We start from the raw sequence: 21,090 nt of genomic DNA on the forward strand, positions 1-21,090 counted from the left end.
ATGCTTCATGAGGCTGATAATAGCACAGCTCATAAAAGTAGATAGCATTGGTGCAGGTTTTACCTCTTGGCTTTGCATGTTTAATAACCATGACACTCTGAGAAGTAAATACTTATTAACCTCCATTTTAACAACAAGGAACGGTGTGGCTCAGTGTCATCAGTAACTCAGCAGCACAGACTTCCTCTCAGTTTGGGGAGTTTCTTGTTTACATCCCCATTTCTCTTCTAGCAGGGACCAGAAGAGCTGTCACCAGCCAAGGCATCCCGTTTGCATGACACCATAAAAATGATGTTGCTGAGGGGACCAAGTGGGGCACAGTGTGATGGTCTGGCTTGTTTAGCACACATCAAGCAATGGTTGGGGTTCTGGGTTTGCTTTTGTTACAGAGTACAGCATGATCTTTAAAAACTATTATACAACAGCAAAAACCCCATGCTGCTGCCCTCTTCTCCTTGCAACAGGCCTTCTTAGAAAGCCCCTGCCACACCCCATCCATAGGAAAGATGTTTTTTTGTGTCACACAAGTTTCCTGCAGCTGGACATTAATGTAACCCACAGCAAGCTGTTCTATGTGCAGAAGGTGCTGGGAGAGAAAATGAGAGATTTCATGAGATCTGAGGAATAAGAACAGTGCTTAAATCCAACTCTCCTTGGTGCACTTGCACATAACAGTCTCTTGACACTTGTGTCTTCTTTTAAAATACTAATAGCCTTCCTCTGGATAGTTCTTCATGATCAGCAAGTAAAAAGCATTAGGAAAGAAAAACAGTATTTCTGTTGATTTTTAAAGAGTGGCTCTATACTATGTGGCAACTGCAAATGGCACTGTGTTTGTTGTCTCTACAGTCTCCAGAGAACATATATTTTGTTTACAAGGCAAACCATTTATAAATGCCAAATCCTGCAAATTCTAGCTGGAATGAGACCAGGAAATAGCTCCACTGCAGAGTTTACCACGGGCTGGTTCTGCCCAAGACTGCCCATTCTGTAGGAACACCCTCTGCTCATATCCACATAACCATGTCCGTACAAGGTCCGGGACTTGGCACCATATACTCCATGCTGCACCCTGGATGTTCCCAGCACTATTTTAAGAACTGCTTTGTTGTGTGTTATTAGGAGGTCTGTTTGTAATTCCCAATCTCCCAAATATTCTTAGTCCATTAATTTAGCAAGTTAAGGCATTTCTGACTCCACGTGCTCCTCATTCCCATTTACTCCATCCATCCTGTGTCAGAGTACACATCAGTCCAGTGGGATGAGCCACCCCTATTTTAGGCAGAATTATTGCAGCAGGGCTCAGTTTGAGTACATGCACCAGTATGAACTCCCTGGGAAAGTAGAACATGAGCTTAGAATTCCTTTCACTGAAAGCTGGCTTTCACAAAGCTCTGAGAGGAATGTCTCCTCACCTTCCCACATAGGACAGCGACAGAGGTTGGAAGCTGGTTGGCTCTGAGTGTTACCAAGCCAATTTGTCACTGTCACATCAGTTCTCAGTAATAAAGGCATCTGAGGGGAGTGGCACTGTGGCTCATCCAGGATGAAGCAACATTACCAAGACTGCTGAAATAGTTGTTAGCATGGAGAGAGAAATACTTCCAACTGCCCAGGTCCTCTAAACTGTGACGAGACCATTATCTTTCAGGACAAAACCTCCTGCCTTCTGCTTTGATTAGAGTGCCTTATGCTAGTATTACAGAAGGTGAAGGAAGTTGGTCTACTAATTAGTTACAGAATTGAGTGTATGTTCAACCACCCAACAAGAAGATGCTGCTGCCAACCACTCCTGGTGTTATTCACACAGCAGTGATTTCCTCCTTCTCCGTGCCCTTGGCCAGTACAACAGGTCCTGGCGGGAGCCCAAGGAATCAACCTGAAGCCTGGTAACCCATGGAGACCACAGAATCAATTAGGTGGAAAAAGAACCCTGAGCTCATCAAGTTCAACCTGTGACTTGACACCACCATATCAACCAGTGAGTGGTGAGTACCACATCCAGTCTTTCCATAAACACCTCCAGACAGTGACTCCACCACCTCCCTGAGCAGTCCATTCTAATATCTAATCATCCCTTCTGTGAAAAAATTCATCCTAATGTCCAACCTGACCTTCCCCTGGCACAGCTTTAAGACTGTGTCTTCTTGCCCTGTCCCTGGATGCTGGAGAGAAGAGGCTGACCCTCACCTGGCTACAACAACCTCTTTGTGCACAGTTTAGGACAAGCCCACTGCCGCTCCCTTCTGCAGCTGGGCACATGGCCCTGGCTTTACCCTCATGCCTGCTCAGCTTTGTAGGCAAACCAGCCTGGCTTTAGCCTACAGGAACAGTGTTGCTCGGGCTGGGCCAGCCTTGAGGCCACAGCCATCGCTTGACAAAGTTCAAGAAGTATTTGGACGACAGTCTCGGGTTTGGCTCTTGGGGCTGTCCTGTGCAGGGCCGAGAGATGGACTTGATGGATCCCTCCCAGCTCAAGAGATTGTGTGATTCTCCTGGGCTGCTGCTCACGGCCAAGATGGGAGGCCTCTCCTGGGGTGCGATCTGGTGAGTCACCCGTGTTGGCCTCTTGCCCCTCAGCCCATGTCCATGTGCATTCCCTCGTGTGCTCGTCCCCACTGATGTGCCTTGCCTGTGGCAGTGCCAAGAAGATGGTGCCAGACTCTTCAGTGGTGCCCAGAGACAGGAGAAGGAGCAATGGCCATAAACTAAAGCACAAGGAATTTCACCTCAGCATGAGTAAGAACTCCTTTATGCTGAGGGTGGCAGAGCACTGGAACAGGATATCCAGGGAGGGCGTGGAGTCTCCCTCTCTGGAGAAATTAAAAACCCGCGTTCCTGTCACCTGCTCCAGATGACCCTGCCTTGGGCCTGAGCGATCCACAGAGGTCCCTTCCAACCCAAACAATCCTGGGATTCTGCGTGCCGCAGCAGGGCGGTCTGGGCTTGGGGGGGGGGGGGGGGGGGGGCAGCCGCCCTCCTTCTATCCCAGCTTCCCTTCCTCCCTCCCCCCTTTCCTCCCTCGCTCCCTCCCCTCCCTGGGCGGACCGGAGGCGGCTGCGGGAGCCGCTCCGTCCCCGCTCCGCCGGCGCTCTGTGGTTTAAGATGGCGGCGGGGGCTGCGGGGAAGAGCTCGTGAGCCCCAGCCCGGAGCTCCGCGGGAGCCGCCGGGACCGGCCGCGGGAGGACCGGGACGCGCCTGCCGGGCCGGGAGCGGCGGGATGTGAGCGCGGCCCGCCATGGGGCAGCAGGTGGGCCGCGTCGGGGAGCCGGGCGTGGGGTTCCAGCACCAGCCACCGCAGCAGCAGCAGCAGCCGCGGGGTCTGCGGGGGAGCAGCGCGGCCAGGCCGGCGGGCCGCCGGCGGGAGGCGGCCGGCCGCTCCGCAGAGGGAGGATTCAATGTCTTCACCCAGCACGGTGAGCGGCCGGGGCGAGGGGGAAAGGGGCGCGATCGGCCTTCCTCTCCTCCCTCTTTTGTTGTGGTGGGTTTATTGGGGGAGGGGAGAGGCACACGGGGGGAGCGGGGCAGCCGCGTCCCGGAGGATGCTTGCCCCGGCCGCCACGTCCCGGGGGATGCTCGCCTTCGGAGGAGCTTCTCCCCCGCCACCCGCTGGAGTTGGGGATCGGGACTGCCCGCCAGCCACAGCGGGAGCGAGGTGGCACCGCTGGGGATCGGGACCCGCGGGGTTCGGTCGCTGTCACTGTGGCGATTCCGAGCTCTGGTTTTGTTTACAAAGGTAAAGGTAACATGTGCCTTGTCCGACTGTTTGCCGAGGCGTTTGTGACTTGCCGTTGTAGATCTGTCAGACTGTCTCTGTCCTGACAGAGTAAACAATTTCGTTTTGACTGGGGTATTATAGCTGCCATCTGATTCTCGGTTGACGTTTTTGCCTGTCCAGTTCTGTTCTTATTGCTGTAAACTGAGACCGGAAATGGGATGCAACAATGTTTCATGTACACGTTTCTGTAACCTCTCTTAGAAGGACCCACACATCTTCAAATCTCCTTTGTAACCATGTTTCTTTTATATATATATATATATATATACATATATATATACACACACTTATTTGTGCATTAAGATGTTGCCAAGTTTTGGAATGTAAGACAAACTGAAACCTGTCTGCCTTGACAAGCATGTTGAGGGTAGATGTGCAGATGCATCTCAAATCCTAAAGACCTGAATCAGCTCTGGAGAGCTTGGCTTTAAGTGGAGGGAGAGTTGCCAGTGTTTATAAAGCAAGGCTGCTTCTGACAATACACATTTTCTTTTGCTCAATACACTCAGGCAGAAAGATTAAGGAAGTACAACCAGCAGTCTAAAAGTGAGTATCTTCTGTGACTGCTGACATGTAAGTATCTATCAAAACAAGAGCACAGCACAAAATCAGTTCTTAAAAATCTCAGTGTTATCACAGCTTTTGAGTTCAGGGAGCAGTATCAGCTTTAAAACCAAAACAGAACATGCTTGCTGAGTGCTTGACCCACAGTTAAACTAAGAATTGTTATTTTATTGCAACTTCACGTTTTACTCTTTGTATTTTTATATGTTAAAAGGCACTTTGGCTAAAACATTCCTATCACAGACTGCACACTTGCAGTATTAAGGACATCTCAGAAATTAGACACACTTCTTTCAGTGGGGTGTGTCTAAGTCTTCAGTAGCAGAGCAAGAATGCTGTGTACACTCCTGCTAATGTCAAAACTGTCTTCTCATGCTTTGGTACCAAGATGACTCTTTGGTTCCTGCGCTTACAAGGCATGGACAGAAAGGACATTTGTGCGAAGTGCATTACAGCATTTGGGGATGTGTAGTGACTTCCCAATAACACAGTTGACACTGACTCAAGCACTTCTTTTCGTTATTGCTTGCATGTTTTGGTAGTAATTTAATTCAGCATCCTGAACAATTCCTTCTAGCTCCTTCTCACACCCTACTAAATTTCAAAGATAGACAGTAGGGAGAATTATTTACATGTAGTGGCAGGGAAATGGAGAGGAAAAGCTTTCTGAAGCATGCATGCACACCAAGAAGACAAATTATGTGCCTGCCAGCCCTTCTGCTCTGTCTTCCATAGATGAGAAACAAGAATGAGCCTGGAAGGCCAACACACTGAATAAAACGGTTCAGTGCCACGTAAAAAGAACATTGCTCTGGGATAAGAGCAATGGTATCTTTCAAAATAATTTCACTACTATTTATATTGCTTAGGTTATCTGCTTCAGTGGTAAGATAATGGATGTAGCTTTACTTAGGGTCTTTACTTAGCATTGTTTCTGTTATTTTCCTTGCAGACTGTAAAGGAAGGTGTGTCTTAAAAACAAGATACAGCTTTTTATTCTGTTAGATTATGTGGAACGGGTGGGACTTTTTGGCACCCCAGGTTTTGAGAGTTTCAGACTGGGCTTCAAGCTCCTCTTCCATCTTGGTGAATGCCTCGGCTGTATTAAATTGTTCTCTGATTCCATTCACATTTTGCTAGGAATGTGTTAACAAGTCAGTATTAATGATCTGTAGCAAATGCTAGTAAAGTTGGGTACCTTTTTAAATACTTGTCTTGTGCAAAAACTAAAATGCATGTAGTGTTCCTAAATCTGGCATTCACTTCCTTTGTCAGAGAAACTGTTTCCTGTGATCCTGACTCTCCTTGTCCAAGGGAATTTTATATCATCAACTTGTACTCTTATTTTTCATTTAATGACCTTGCTCTCCTGTTTTACTTAGCAGCAAGCCAGGTTTTCTTTAAGTGAGTCATATGCTTCTGCTGCTGCTGATGCTCTGGTTGCTGGTGGTATTACTTGATCCAGACGCCGCTTTCCTAGTAATTTCTTTCTGAACTCCACCTTCCATCCTGTTTCTGGGACATGTATTCACAGTGTATGGAAAGCGATGGCAAAAACGCAGGATTGTGGGTTAGCACTCTTGGACTAGTGGCTAAACCAGCCAGTCACAGGATGGGGCTGGATTGTCTCCCTTCCTTGGCTTTCCTTGATGCAATCATGGATGTGAAGAAGACAACCTGTTTATAAATCCCTACCTTGTGTTGGCAGCTTTCCTACCACGTTGTGCCAGCAGCAAACCTTGCTGAGTACTCCTGATAAGGTTCATTTTGAGGGGTTGCTTCTTCTGGATTGTTTATGGAAAGGGTGGAAATAAACAGTGTTTTCAGCCTCAGACCCGTTTTGCTACAGAATTTTGGAGAGCAGTTTGAGTCAAATGGATGAAGTGTAAAACCCTTTTCACTAAGCTATCGGAAATCTGAGACAAACATTTTCACCCAGCTAACTTGATGTCCTTGAAAATCAAGAGATTGAGTAGAGCCAGTTTGTCCCATGATTATTTGCCTGTTTACAGTTTGTGTGGCAGAAGCTCTATAGGAGAGGCACTACAGGCACTACCTACTTCAGGATGTACTTTTGGAACAAAGAATTTGAAGATGTTTTCTGTTTTATGGAAAGAGCAAAGGATCTGTATTGTGGCACCCCACTATTCCGTCATGAGAACAGACACCTAGACTGCTGGGGCTTTCAGCTCACTGTAGTATTGAGTTTTGGGTGTGACATCGAGCAGAAAAGTCCTAAGCAAGCTGACACACTTGTGTGATTCCATTAGTTATGGAGCAGAGTTCTCCAGGATGCAAGAAGATAATAATGGAATTTGCAGTCTTCTGCAATTTGCCCTTCAAAACTCCCCTTTGTGAGTATTCCTGGCATGTTATCAGTGACTTTAAAAGCAGGCTATGGATTGTAAGCATGTTGGTTGCTATTGGTGTAGTAGAAAGGACGAGTGTGAACACAAGGATGGTTCAAACACTGGTGTTCCCACGTGTGCTCCACTGGAATTCATGACTACCATAGGGACAGCTCAGGAGGGAAGAGCTGCAGTGAACAGTAGGTACAACCAAATTCTTACAGATCAGTGCAACCAGAACAGACAAGAAGTCCTTGGTGCCGTTAGAGGATGAGCTTTCCGTTCCAGAGAAGGAACAGGAGACAGAAGAGGGAAGTCAGTTATCTCCTTACCCTTTCAGAAATTTGTTTGAGGAAAGAAGAACAAGCAACAACAACCAACAACTTCCAAGCTGTACGGACTCTACTTGGCTCGTTTGACCTTTGAACAGTGACACTTGTAATTTTCTTTCAGAAGAGCACTGATTACAGCCTACTGTACCAAGATACTCTTTGGAATGGTGTTAGCATGCTTTTCATCTCCAAAAAGACTTGCTGAGTGTTCTAGAGCACATACTACAGGAAAATCAGACTATTTAAATCCTGTCTGGGAAGCCTTTGCAATACCTGTTTGCAAGACTGCTACAGTTGCCTTGGTGATGTATTTTGGGGTAGTGGAAGACTCTGCCACACTTGAGCTTTTGATCCAGCAGGCGCAGGACATTTGTTCCCTGTTTTGTTTTCTAGAGGAGAAGTTTAGCAACCTTTTATTATGTGCATCAAGGTCAGGCTAGATAAGCCTATACTTTTAAAAATAAAATTATCATTAAAGTTCCCCTAAGGCAGTCAGAGTGCTATGACACATGATAAAAACAGTCTAAAATAGGAAGAAGCATAAATAACACTGTCCCTTTGAAATTCTGAAACTGAAGGGCTGGGTGCAGGAAAATGGAAAGAAGGAGAGAAAATAGGGTCAGTTTAACAACTGCACTTTGTGGGCTGCCTAAAATGTTCTTTATTTTTCATCCCAGTGAAATGCAGCAAGCTCAGGCCAGAGCTACTTGCCCACAGACTTTTCTGTCAGTAAATGCCCTGTGCAGATGGAATATAATCACTGTATTCAGTGCCTGGTTTTTTGTACTGTAAATCAGAAATCTTGTGGGACCACAATATACAAATAACTCTTAACTAATTATTTGGGGCATAAAGGACAGTTCAGCTAAGTGTCTAGAGGAACATCCCTTGCAGAACATGAATCGGTAGGCGTATTCTCTATTGCATCCTTCTCCATGATATCTAAATTATTCCTGCAGATCTATTGCATTAAATATTGATTTTTATACCTTGTTTTAAGCGATTTTTGCATAATGAATTTTGAAAAAGAGAGGAGACTACCAGCTTGATGGAAGGGACAATATAATACTGACTACTGATCTAATTCTTTTCGCATAGACAGGGAAGACAGTCTGAAGAAGGCAAGACTGAAATGAAGTTACTTCAAAAGGTTTTACTCACAGCCAACTTAAAAATCATATTTCAATGCCCATACATATCTCCAATTTCTCAGTTCTCCCCATCTAGCAGATGGTGTGGTACAAGTTGTTCTAGCAATATTTCACAAACTTGCTATTGCTTGCAAGTGCAATGTTTTGCAAAAAAAGATTGTGGGATTTTTTTGGGGATTAAGGACATGGCCAAGTGAACGAATTGGTGGGAAATGAACAGGGCACACAAGCAAATTGTTACAAGTGTCTTAAACCATCGTTATTTAGTCTAAGTAGGATCACCAGCTCACATAATTAGATTGAGGAGAGTTGGGCTATCTCCTGGAGATGCTCTAGCAGGCTTGGCTTCAGGAATATTTAATGGCTGGTAGTTATTACAGATTCTGGGACAGTAAGCCTGTTCAGGAGGAATGACCTGCTCTGTGACCCACTTCAGCATATATCATGTTTGTTTGTTCCTAAAGCAGGCCAGTCCTTGCTGAAGGACTGTACTGAAGTCAAACTGTACTTTGTAGATCTTTGCTTTATAGCTAAAGCCGGACGATTGTTAGCATGATTTATTCTAGCTCTTTTCTCTTAGCTGTCACAACTTAATGTTTCCAGGATACTTACTATCCATAAACTGCCTTCTAAGTACTGCTGACAGCTGACTAATTTACAGTCATAAGAAACTATCAAAATCCAACTAATACAAACCAAGAACCAGCACTTTGTACTTACTCCAGTAGGGATGCCTGGGAAAGTTGTTAAAAGTAATACAGCTGGGTTTTGTGTGGTAACTTGCAGAGCTCGTTTTCACCTGGTTGTATTTCAGAAAGCCAGGGATGGATGGATGATCACAGACCAAAGCCTCACGTGCATCCTGTTTCCAAGCTGATCTCCCAAATCCCCAAACCGCTAGCAGTGCTTCCAGCAGCCTGTAATTACGGGTGACACAAGGCTTGCAGTGCAAATGGCCCCAGGACTGGCTTTGCAGGTGAATCTGCAACATAGGTAGAATTTCCTTTTTAACAGCCTTCAGCACAGTATTTACTGGTAAAGAAATACTTCTCATAGTTGTTTGGGCCACTAACAGCCTCTTTCCCTCCACACAGCAGGAAAGAAAACCTTGTGCTGAGGTGCAGCAGCATTGACTTGCTGGGTCTGAGGTCACGGTTTTCTCACCGTTACTGCATCATCCTTCACATTTCTCTGGCTTTGTGGTTATGAAATACTTTATTTTAAAGGATGATCTTGGCATTACCCATAGAGATTATTCTCTCTGGAATAAGTGACATTTACAAAATCATTGAGGCTTCCTGTTGGTAATGCTGCGAACCACAGCAACAAAGCTTAGTTATATTACCCATATCTGCTTAGGAAGTTGTCTGTGCTTTGTGGGCTCTCTATAGAGACATGTGCATCTCCTGCTATGATTGCTTGTCTGCAGCTGGGTATAAATTAACTTTTTAATAGGTGGCTTTCAGTACCAGCTAATTCAGCAGAAGAATTAAAAAAAAAAAAAAGCCCTAAAATAACTTTGTCTTTTTTGAGGAGGAGGCAAAGATTTACAGAAATACTTCACTAAAAATTAAATTAGTTTTATTTCAATCTTCTGGTGCTCTTCAGAGGTCTGTTAAACATACTTCTTTACTTCTTTTTCAAGAAATTCCCCTCCTCTTCTTCTAAAGCCAAACATTAACCTTAGAATATTAATCTTACTAAGATACTTCAAATAAAAATAACTACATATATTAATAAACATAGAGCTTCACTTACATTAATTTGAAAGTTTTCTGTGACAATAAGATTCAAGAATTGGGACTACAATTATGTAAGAAAAGTAGCTCTTAAATGAAGGAACATTTATTTTTCTATAGGACAGCATGCCTCATCCTTTAATTTATAATGCTACTGGGTTGGATCTTGGTCTCTTTCCTGGTTTGCTTGTGTTTTCTTTGTTTTATTATTTACTATTGAGGAGAAATGGAAGTAGCTTTTTGTTGTTTTACGCTATATATGGAAAAGGCATAGGAACCATCTGCTGCTTTTGGGTCAAATTTGCAATTGAATTATAGGATAAGAGCATGAGAACATTCTGAATTTGTGACCCTCCATGTCTATTTTTCCTTTGTTTCTCTAATGATAATCCCAACAACAAAGCATCAAGTATGTCTTGGCTATTCCTATTTGTTGTCATCTCAGCTAAGATCAGCACCATAGCTGATTTTGAAAAAGGTTTCAGGCTTGCTTCTGGTTGAAAGAAATTATGTGAATATTGGCTAAATTATAGGAATATTATACATTTTGGAGCATGATAGCATAGATCATGAAGTGCTCCTGTTTTTCAGATTGTGTTTTCAGTTAGACTTATTTTTTTTCAAAAAGTTAGCTGCAGAGAGTGATGTTCCTCAGTAAACACACCAAAACCTACAGGAATTGCAAAGTGAAGAGACATTTCCCCATCACAAATCTGTGTACACTCTAACATGGCCTGGGGCAGGGGCTTGTTTAAATATTGTCATATCCAAGTAGATTGGTATTGCCTCCTATATTGACCCTTAATATCAGATATATAAAAGGTGTTTACACAGATCTGTTTTCTAGATGAAACCCCAAAATATTTGTACATTCTAATTTCATAGCCCCTGGATTGTGAAGATAACCCTACAAATCCAAGCTGGAGTGTAAAGTAATATAATGAGGCCTTCCTTAGCCTGCAAGGTCAGCTCAGTTTCTCAAAATTATTTCCAAGCTTTTGCTGCTCAGGGTTGGATTTGCTAACCAGCAGTGTCACAGAATTAACAAGACTGTTCAGTTTTACTGCTGCTATTCAAAAACCCGTGGGAGGCTGCACGACTGATGAGAATATCAATTTTGGGTTGCTGCTTAGGAAGGCCAAGAGCAGAAGTAGAGCAAAGGTACAGCTGTAATGGTATTTCTGAAAATTGTTTAATAATAGAAGGAAACTGGAAAGATTGTTTAGATTAGCCTTGAAGGGTTTTTAAAAAAAGAAATTTTAAACTGTTACTTCTCACCCAGCAATCTGTCAAAACTGGCCAATTAATGAAAGTGTAGTGGCTGTTTAGCAGTAAAAAAGCCTTTTATACCAATCTTTTTAAAATTGGTACAAATTGGGTCATCTAGGAAGAAGGAAATACGCTCTAAGAAATGTGAATAACCTTGAAGATGTTTTGAATAGTGACCTAGCTTCCTTCTTCCATTAGGTCACTGGGTGCAGCAGAACTCAAGGTTATACAGACCTGAGCTGGTTTGCATAAACATAGACTTAATGCTAGTGTTTAATGCAATTTTTTCTTAAAAGACAAGTTTGAATTATAAGACTTTTTCTATGTTCACCATTCCCTCCAGTACAAGTGAAAAAGAAACAGCATCCATTGTCTGAGAGCTGATTTGTTGTTCATTTTCTCTTGTAAATTAAGGTTTTGCATCTATAAACTGACAAATAAAATTTTCAGTCTAATAAGTGGCAGCTCTCAGGCTCAGTTCCTAGATACTAAAGTTAAAATAGCAAGTTTTAACAAATTGCTGAGTGTCCTTTGTGTGCTCTTTGGAATATTGTTGTTTTTAATAAGCAGAGTGTTGGTAAAGTTGCGCTCACAGTGGCAGCTTTAACAAGGCATAAAGGCTGGGGTGGAGGTGGGACCTTGAACAGGTGCTCTGAAAGTGGTTTCTTTGATCATTTTGTGATGATATCACTCAATTCTGGTTTGTTTTCAAACCTGCTTTTCACTGACTTGGATGGAATCGAGTGAGCCTGATGAGTTTTATCGTTTATGGCAGTCAAATATAAATAAAAAATAAAATAGTGAGAGCCACCTCTCTGCAGGATTCCTGTACTCTCCTCTCCTGCCTCAGATGAGTAGGGTTTGGGGAGGTTTTGGCATCTCTTTCTGAGGCAGGGAGATGTCTGAGCTTGGGGAGGGATGAGGAGAGCTTGTGTGATCAGTACCACTGTGAAACCTGTGCTCTGGCCTAAATACTCACGGAAGCACAGCAAAATACTTTTTCACTAGTCATCAATTGTATGCTCATTGTTGGGGGTTACGTTTGTTGGGTTTACATAATTTTATGTTGGAATAAATGGAGAAAGCAGAGGTACTTTATGAGATTAAAAAGGCTTTATATACAGAAGATCCTTAGAATAAATAGGAAAATGGTAGTGCTTTGTAGTGCTATGTTTCAAGTTATATTTAGTCTTTTTTTAAAATTCAGGCTCTTAACCCTGGGGATATAAAGTTTGCAACATAGATGTGGGGAAGGAGCTGATTTTTCATGTTAGAAGAAACTAGAATTTTAATTTTTTTTACTAATCTAATAAATTTGAGTCTAATAAATTTAGTTCATTGATATGAACTACAGAAGAACAAGACCATTTTTCATAATTTTTTTCTTCCAGAGGTGCATTAGGTGCCTTAGGATTCATTTGCAAACTCAGTAGCTGCTCAAATGCTGATTGGAGTGACTTGGCCTGCCATAGCTATCCTGAGAGATAGAAGTCCAGCAGGTTGAACCCTTGTTACATCTGCTTTGTTAGAAAATGTTTTCACTTTTAGGTCATCATAAATAAATATTTGAATTCTTTAGGGGTAAAATGTTTATGAAGAAGGCACTGTCTTCTAAATCAGACTCATTCTTTATGTGGTAATTCTTGCACTTAGTTAGAAATACAGATGTGCTTTAGAAAGTTGAAATAGACCACAGGGCTTATGTTTGTCAAAGCTGAGGTTGGCTGTAGTCTTGTGCAGAAATTCAAATTCTTCCATCATCCACTTTGTTGTCAAAGGGTTGAGCTAAATTTGGACGAGACACTTGGCACGTGTCTTTCTTTCCATGCACACACAATCTTGCAGAAGCACAGGGACTTGTTCTGTGTGCCATGGCAGCATTTCTGCTAAATAAAACACCTTGTTTCTCATTTCCTGCTCGGTGTCAAAGCCTGGAACTGCTCCTAGGTGCAGCCTGACTCTGGAATAATGCTCAGCTGGGCTCCCAGTGCCTGCTCTGCCCCAGGTGGGGACTCAGTGTAAACTTTCAATGTCTCAACTAACAAGGTAAAAGGATTGATTGCAGCTGCTCTTGCCGAACGCTATTTCCAGCCTGCCACGAGAGGGTGCTCCAATGCCTTCAATTATCCATTGCTAAAAGGTTTTTTCCACTAAGAAAAGTGGGGTGTGTTATTTGACATTACTGTGTTAAATAATGTGCAGTGTTTTAGGTAAGTGTTGGGTTATGAAAGCAGGCAGGATCCACAGAGCAAAAGGCAGATTTGGCTGTATTAAGATGTAACAATACATGTTTATTTTGCTTTTGCCATTAAGAGCTGGGCTGCTTCCCTTTTAGTTGTTTTGTTTCTGTTGGACTTTATCCTAAATTAACTTCATCTGCCAGCAAGGGAAGTTTCCCAACTTGTTTATGTGCAAGTATGCAGACATCTTTCGTGCATGGAAGGACATTAAATCTGATACTTTTGCTAGGTAATCTGAGCACTCAAATTAATAATCACTTCTCATTGCTTCTGTGCACTTCTCATCTGTAAAATTACAATAACGCTTGGTTTATGGAGCTATTTAGACTTAATTTTGGCACAAACAAAGCTGTCTGCAGGCTAAATTAAATGTTCAGTCATACACTCTTGTCTCATCCTGTAGGCTTTGGAGAATTGTGTTTGTTGTGGCTCTAGCCTGCATTTCAAAACATTTGTGGCGTGGTAATAGGCCCAAGGGAAGGGTAACATTTATGTTAATTGTTGGACTTGAAAAGGAATCTCAAAGCACTGCACTTTGCTCAGTGTTATCTCTCAAATATCCATAAAGAGACTGAAGCTACAGTGAATTAAAACAGAGAGAGAACTGTAGAGTAATGTGTTTGGCTGCCTAGCAGTAGAGCAATGCAAAGGGAATTGCAGCAAGCATTCATGCACTGGTGCTGGTGGCTGGGAAACAGGATCTCTGCAAGGAGATCCCAAACCTGATGTTAAGGGTATGTAATTACCAAAAAATAAGATCACCTGACACCACAGTGGTGTTAGCCATTGACTGCTGAGTTACTACACTAAATTGGGATGCATTTGTGTTTTCCTGAAAGTTACATATCGTTCTCTGTAATACAAGCCAGTGAAAGGCAGTGTTGTCAGTCCTAAAACAGACTCCTACAAAGGAGATATGAAAACCTGTTTAAAATGCAACCAAGGCAGACTTCCTGTCTTGCATACTGTCGTGCAAAAGCAAAGGCATGACTTCTGGTATGCTGTAGATGCCCTTTTATTCTCTCACAGACTCTCCTAATTTGTTACAAAGTTGAGATCTCAGGTGCATTTCAGGCCTTGGCATCTGGTTTGTTGCTTCCTCCCATCTATTCTTCCTCTCACAGAAAAATATTCTTCATCACATGGTTACCCCCTGAGCTACAGCGAGGTGTGCTTGTCATTTTTGAAACCTAATAAAAGCTATTAGGCAAACAACATCTCTATTTACAGTTAGTAGAGAAGTAGGCTTTAGTACATAGAATTAACTGTTCTCATACACCACAGTGAAGGTTGCAACTCCAAGGATTGCTCTTGTTCTTTTAGAAATTAGTGGCCCTGTGTTGGGAACAAGTTCCATGGACAATACTGTGTGAAATGAGGGTGTTTGAGGTTTAAGGGGAAACAGAATTGACTGTACAGGAGTTGATGCTGTTACTAAGTAGGAAGAACAATTCCCTTTCCTCAGAGTATTTAGCATTCTTACTCAGCTGGTGTCTTATTTGGAGCCATATCTATTCTGAAAATGAGACAAGTGATGCAGTGTCTTTCTCTCTTAACTGTGTTCTCCTAGTCTGTTCCCAAATTCTTTACCTTTGCTGACAAAGGATGTCAGCTCTAGAACCAGGAATACAGACATGCAGGAGCTGGAGAAAATAGTTTCTCCCATCTCTCTCTCTCCCTCTCTATGTATATAAAGATACTGGTATGAGTAAAAATCCCTGCAGTTAGGAAAACTATTTTCCATAGTATTTAGCTATTTAATTTTTTTTTCTGCACTGGCAGAATAGTCAGTTTGTAAAAGGAAAATTGTTTTGTCACACAGATGAGTGAGGTTTATGCAGCACATCTCTAGCAGGACTATGGATGCAACACCCTTTCCACAGGCCTATGTTCTTTTTTCCTATTATGCTTTGCCCTATGGCAGGTTTTTCTTACCTTTTTTGATGCTTGAACTCAAAGGTATTTATTTTAATCCTACTTCATTAGTTGAGTAAGTAGGTGTTTTTGTTTAAACAACATCAGTAGTTAGGACAGTAGCTGTTTTCAGAGTATTTTATGACTTTGACTGAAAGTGTTATTTATTTGTTAGATAATGTGAAGATTTTGTAATGAAAGCTCTGGGTACTGCACTTTAGGAAGGATTACTGATCAACACCAACTTGAGTCCTGCTCTGCCATAGCTTCCAGATATTTAGGAAATTACTTTTGCTTTGCTTTAGACCTTCTTCATAGCACAAATTTATCCTACTACTCTGTAGGGCTGTCAAAAGAATAAAATACCGAAACTGCAAGATATATCAAGTGCTACAAAAATATCCTGTGTAGTATCAAGCCATAATATTAGCATGCCCTGACTGAGAATGTTGTGTAGGCTGTGAATTTAATGTGTCTGAGAATAGGCATTTACTGCTGGGTAGAGTATGGTTAGTAGCAGTGAGAGGGATCACCCACAAAGCAGGTACAGCCCCAGCAGAAGTCTGGGATTTAATACATCCTCTTGCTCTTCCATCCTTTAATTGCTAATAAAGTATTTCAGCAAAAAAAGTTTACTGTTTAGTTACCTGAGCAGGGGAGATGGTTACCTACTAGAGGGTTTAGAAATAAATCTTACTAGAATTCATATCCTCAATGGAAAAACATCATTGCCTCTTGTCACAAATCTAGAAACCAATGGTCCAGATTTAGAAAAACATCACAGTTTGGGGTGAAATACTCATGCTGCTGTTTCCTGACTGCCTCTTTGACTAAAAGAAAAGCAGTGGATGGCAGGTGAGCCCTCTCAACTTTGTATGGTAGCCCTTATGCAACTTTAAATCTGAAATAAAATGTGCCTGCACACCTCATTCCGAGGAGGAATGCCTGGTCCTTGGAGCGTGCTTCCAGAGACAGCTGCACAGTTAGCACATGTGTCTGCACAATGATCCCCACCCCAAAGCTCCAGATAAAACCAGGAGATGAATCCCAACAGCTGCAGAAGGTTCAGTTTATGAATCTTAATTTGGGTTAGGAGTTGGTGGAGGTGTTTATTTTCATAATTTTCCAGTGATGGTTGTAAGGGCTACATATCCCAGTTCAGGTTGTCAGGGTAATGCTAACGTCTTTATAAGGGAGAAGTTCTGGTGATCTGAGCCTGTGTGAGTGCCACATCCCTCTAAAAATAAATAATGCTTTTATGGACCATAGTGTTTTTCTGTGCACTACTGGGATGCTCTTAGTTCTCCTTCCTCTTTTCCCCTGCCCAAGTTACACATGTTTTTGCACAGGTTGATTTTTCCAGTTGTGTTTTTTCTTTGAGAGGAGGGTACCACCCTTGCAGCTCTTATGACATTGGCAAAGCTCCTACAAAAACTGGGTTGAGTCCTCCACACCCAGACCTGGTTATTTTTCCTCACCAGTTTAAAGGAAAAAACTGTATTTTATGTATTTGTCTTAGATTACAGCAGCCACCTTCATGCAGTAAAAACAAAGCCAAGACTGTCAGTTTCCCTGTTACTCTATTTTACCTGTCATTATGTAGGATGCCCTTACCCTTGCTTTAGAAACAGAATCATTAGACTCCATATATTTTGAGTAACTTAGTTTCAATCCTGCTTCTGCAGCAGATATCTCTTGTATGAAGTCTGTTATAAATAATCTGCCTGCAATATTCACAATACATAATTTCTAAAAGATTGGGCAGGAATTTTCAAAATAAGAGGAGTAGTTTGGTTTTTTGGTTGTTTTTGTTTGGGTTTTTTGTTTGTTTGTTTTGTTTGTTTGGGTTTTTTTCCCCTATGATAGGGAGAAGTTGTAAGTTGATCCAGGAAATACCTGATCTTGAAGTAGAGTTTTACAGGATATAGCCTACTTGTATCCTGGTCATCTGAATGGCAATGTGATAAGGCTGAATGGGTGGAAACTTGTCAAAAGAGACCAATATTTGTGCTCAAAGAGTCTAGTTCTGCCAATGAATCTGTTAGTCTAGTTTTGTAGTAATTAGGAATGAAGTTCTTACCCTGGTAGTCTTTCACTGCATTTTCATTAGATGTGGAAGTTTCAATTCAGATGTGGAAGTTTTCCTGAAGAGCCACGTTTGACATTGCTGGGAAGAGGACACACCATCCCAGATTAGTCAGTCCTTCTGAGGGCTGATTCCACTTGCTGTATTTGCTCACAACTATTTGATGTTTGCCATTACTCAGTCTCTGGCGTCAGAACACAAGGTGTGACCCTGTATGTTTAAGTCACTGATCTTTTTAGAGGGGAAAAAAAAATTTAAATCTTGCTTTATGCAGGTCCCTGATGGATGTTCTCCAGGCTCTCATTTTTTGTGTATCAGTCATTGATTTGGGTGCTGTTCAGAGGCTTTCCCTTTTTGGGGCACTATTAATGATGAAAGCATGACCTTAAGGGGTGTTGGTCCCGCAGCCTCTGCTGATACATTGTGCTGGAACTTCAGCATCCTTTCTGGAGGAACTTAGTGTGCTGGGTGCTTCCAATTTTCAGCTCTTGGGTCAGTTTTTCAGGGACTGATCATACAGGCTTTAAAAAAAATTAACATGGTTATGCATGTGTAGTTTATTTTAGACTTAGAGACTTAGCTCTCAAAGCAATAATAAGTCCATATTTCCTTGCCTCACTGTTTTTGACAGTTTGGCACTTGCTCAGCTCTGTAACCTGTCCAGGTTACTTCTAAGCAGCAGCAGCAGCAGCACTGTTATATTAAGTGCTTAAAGTAGCTTGAAAATAGAAGACGGTTTCTGGCAGTGATGTAGATGAACAGGAAACATGTCATTAATTCTAAAGACCCTTCAAATAACTTTCAAATATTAATTAGCTCCTGATTCAGTAAAGTCCCACTAAGCTGAAAACCCATTTTAAACCTGAAGCACAGCAGCTTTCAGTCAAGAGTTAACCGAATCTGCCTCTGGATGCTCCATGGCTTGCCAAGGAGCAGCTCCTGGGCTGAGGCATGTCTTGGAGTTGGCCTCAAGGGTACTTTTTCCAAAGAAATTTGCAAGTTAAGTAACACATCACAGCAGGTTGGAATTCCAAAAGAGAAATGCCCTGAAAGGCAGGTTTAGTGGCACCTCCAGAAGCTGGCAGTGACTGACTGTCTTGTAGTAAATAAGGGATGTCCATAAGGATGGGATAGAGAAGCCCTTGGCTGGAAACAGGATCTGCATGGGATGGTAAATGTTCTGCTTTCTAACTACTGTACTGAGGAGAGCCATGGTCATTTAAATATCTTCAAAATACAGGATTGCCATAAGTAACTGCTGTTAATAGTAGAAATGAAACTGAAAGATCTCCCAAGCTGCCAAAAGCTTTGGAGTGGCTTTAATTTCCAGTACCTGGAACAAAAGACAGAAGACAGGATCCCTTTGCTGTAAGAGGCTGAGTCAGAGTGAGTATAAGTTCACCATGAGTTTTGGTTGCTTGAGTAGCTTGGAGTAGGTTTGTACTTTGAGAGGCTCGAGAGAATGTTTTGAGAGGAGCATATGGAGGACTGCCTGTTGTCTTGGGATTTCCAACTTCAAGACAGCACCTGGTGTGCTGGTAGAGCCCAGTAGAGAGCCCTGATCCCAAAGGAAGCACTTTGTGTGACTGGTTCCTGCAGGGATACAATACAGCCCTGTTTAATCCAAGCAGTCAGCTGTCTGACAGCCAATACAGGCCAGCAACAACTGGGAATGTTTTTCTGTGGAGTGGGAGGAAGAAGGAATGAGGTGGAACTGTGTCAAATTAGAAAAAAGAAAATATCTTAATTGAACAAGAGAAAGGGACCTTTCTTGGCCTTTTAAACCAGAAAATGTGAGGATGCTGCATGTTGGCACAGTCAGACTTTAGTCTCAACTTCAGTTCAAAATGGACATTTCATAGAACAACACTCCCAAATGAAGCAGTCTTACGTAGCTCCCTGGAGCCAGCTGTATGGCAAAAATGGCAAAAGTCTTGCCATGAAACCAAATGTAGCAGTGTCTTTTTGTCAGAGCCTTTTTTTGGCTCTGTGGAAAAGCATCCACATGTGGCCAGTAAAATCCATCCAAACTGATGTTGTGCATGGATGCAGTTTAGGAACTAACCAGTGCTTTCCAGAGCAAGAGAAAATGAACTGCTGAGTGAGCCACAATGTTACACCTCCCACTGGGAATTTCCAGCCCTTTCCCTCTTCCTTCCTCCCTCTGAATATACATAGTAAATACACTAAATTAAGCACTGAGGGAGGTGGCACCCAAAGGCAGGAGCTGTAGCAGAGGCTGAGTGGCCCCAGTTAAAAGCTGACAATACCATGACCAATCCTGTGAGCATCCCCGTCATACCACCCGTCCTGGCAGCAGGGGAGATGTCTCAGACAGCTATGCTGGTATTGAGTGGGAGGAAAGCTCCTTAAATAACCACCAGTGGCTCCTATTCCCTCAGTGTGTCAACATGAAGTTGTTGTCTTATTCTTTGAACAGGAAAAATTAGTCAAGTAATTGTGTGGCAAGCAAGTGACAGAAATGAAATAATATTTTTTTGCTTTTTCTATTTTGCTGGATCTGTTTTAGCACACAGCAGATACTTTCCTTGTCATTTTGCATTTCTATTCAAAAACCTTCAAACAGTGGATGAAAACCAGAGCAGAAGAGGAATAGATTTGGCTGAAATCAGGGGAGTAGCGTTCTCTTGAACCTCATCACTGACTACTTTATCTAGGTTTTGGGTTTGGGGTACCTGCATTTTGAGGGGGTAAGGCAGCATTGGTCCCTTCCCCATCATTGTTAATCTTTGCATGTGGTTAAATTACAGTTCATAATCCATTTGTGAAAAGCCTTACTGTTAATATACCTTACACTGTCTGCCTCTTCTTATTCCAGGTGAATAGCAAATGTTGTGGTGCCAAATCAATAAAATATGATTTCATTTAATTAGTATTGTCTTGCAGCCCATTACAATCCTTCAAAGCTGTATTAATTCTGCCATAACCCAGGAAGGATTTTCGAAAGACATTATTTCAGTGAGTACATTTTTGATTTACTACTGAATTCTGATGTATGAGGGCCAAACACTGCAGTTAGATTTGGAAAAGCAAATGTGGTGACACAGCCTGAAACTACAAAGCTGTGGCAGTGCAGAGCTTGGAATTCTCCCTCTGGAGAGGCTGGGCTTGATATTCTCCCTCTGGAGAGGCTGGGGCTCGTGTTACCCTAGTCCGTGAGCAGCTGCTGGGCCAGTGCTGGTGAATGGAGCCCCTTGTCTGCTCGGTGGAGCCAATGACAAGTGTCTGGCTTTCACCAACGGGAAGCGGTTTCGCAGCCGGAGCTAAGTTTAGTGCCATGGATTTGTTTCTCTGACTTGACATTCCTGCTGCCCCCCCACAAAGGAAATCAACCCAGAGGGCTGGGAAGGAGCAGGTCAGCTAAACCTCCCTCAGCCAGGGCTCAGCTGGATGTCAGGGGCTTTCCACCTTAGGAGTTTCCCTGGTTCTGAAGTTCACAACACGGCATGCAATTCTGGGGCAAGTATTCACACTAAAGCTCGGCTTTTCTTGGAGGAAAGGAAGCGCTTGTTTGTTTTCTAAGACAAATGTATTTCAAAGAAGGCAAGATCACAAGGGTATTTTAGTCAAATGAACTAAATATTCTAAAAAGGAACCCCCTTCTTTGTTCAAGAGAAGAAAAGGGCTGTGGACGATGGTTTGAACAGC

The 21,090-nt window shown here is 42.6% G+C and overlaps 1 protein-coding gene across 3 annotated transcripts in view; it reads left to right on the forward strand.

Annotated features, from left to right (window-relative positions):
• The first annotated feature begins 3,075 nt into the window (after positions 1 to 3,075).
• ABL2 (ABL proto-oncogene 2, non-receptor tyrosine kinase) overlaps positions 3,076 to 21,090 on the forward strand; it is a 42,323-nt gene continuing 24,308 nt past the window's right edge. For all 3 annotated transcript variants that reach the window (XM_053984644.1, XM_053984645.1, XM_053984646.1), the window contains exon 1: positions 3,076 to 3,416. In XM_053984644.1, coding sequence (XP_053840619.1) covers positions 3,239 to 3,416 — 178 coding nt within the window. In that variant the 5' untranslated portion in view covers positions 3,076 to 3,238. The remainder of the gene's footprint in view (positions 3,417 to 21,090) is intronic.

This window comes from Vidua macroura, chromosome 9 (genome assembly GCF_024509145.1).
Source record: "Vidua macroura isolate BioBank_ID:100142 chromosome 9, ASM2450914v1, whole genome shotgun sequence".
Lineage (NCBI taxonomy): Eukaryota > Metazoa > Chordata > Aves > Passeriformes > Viduidae > Vidua > Vidua macroura.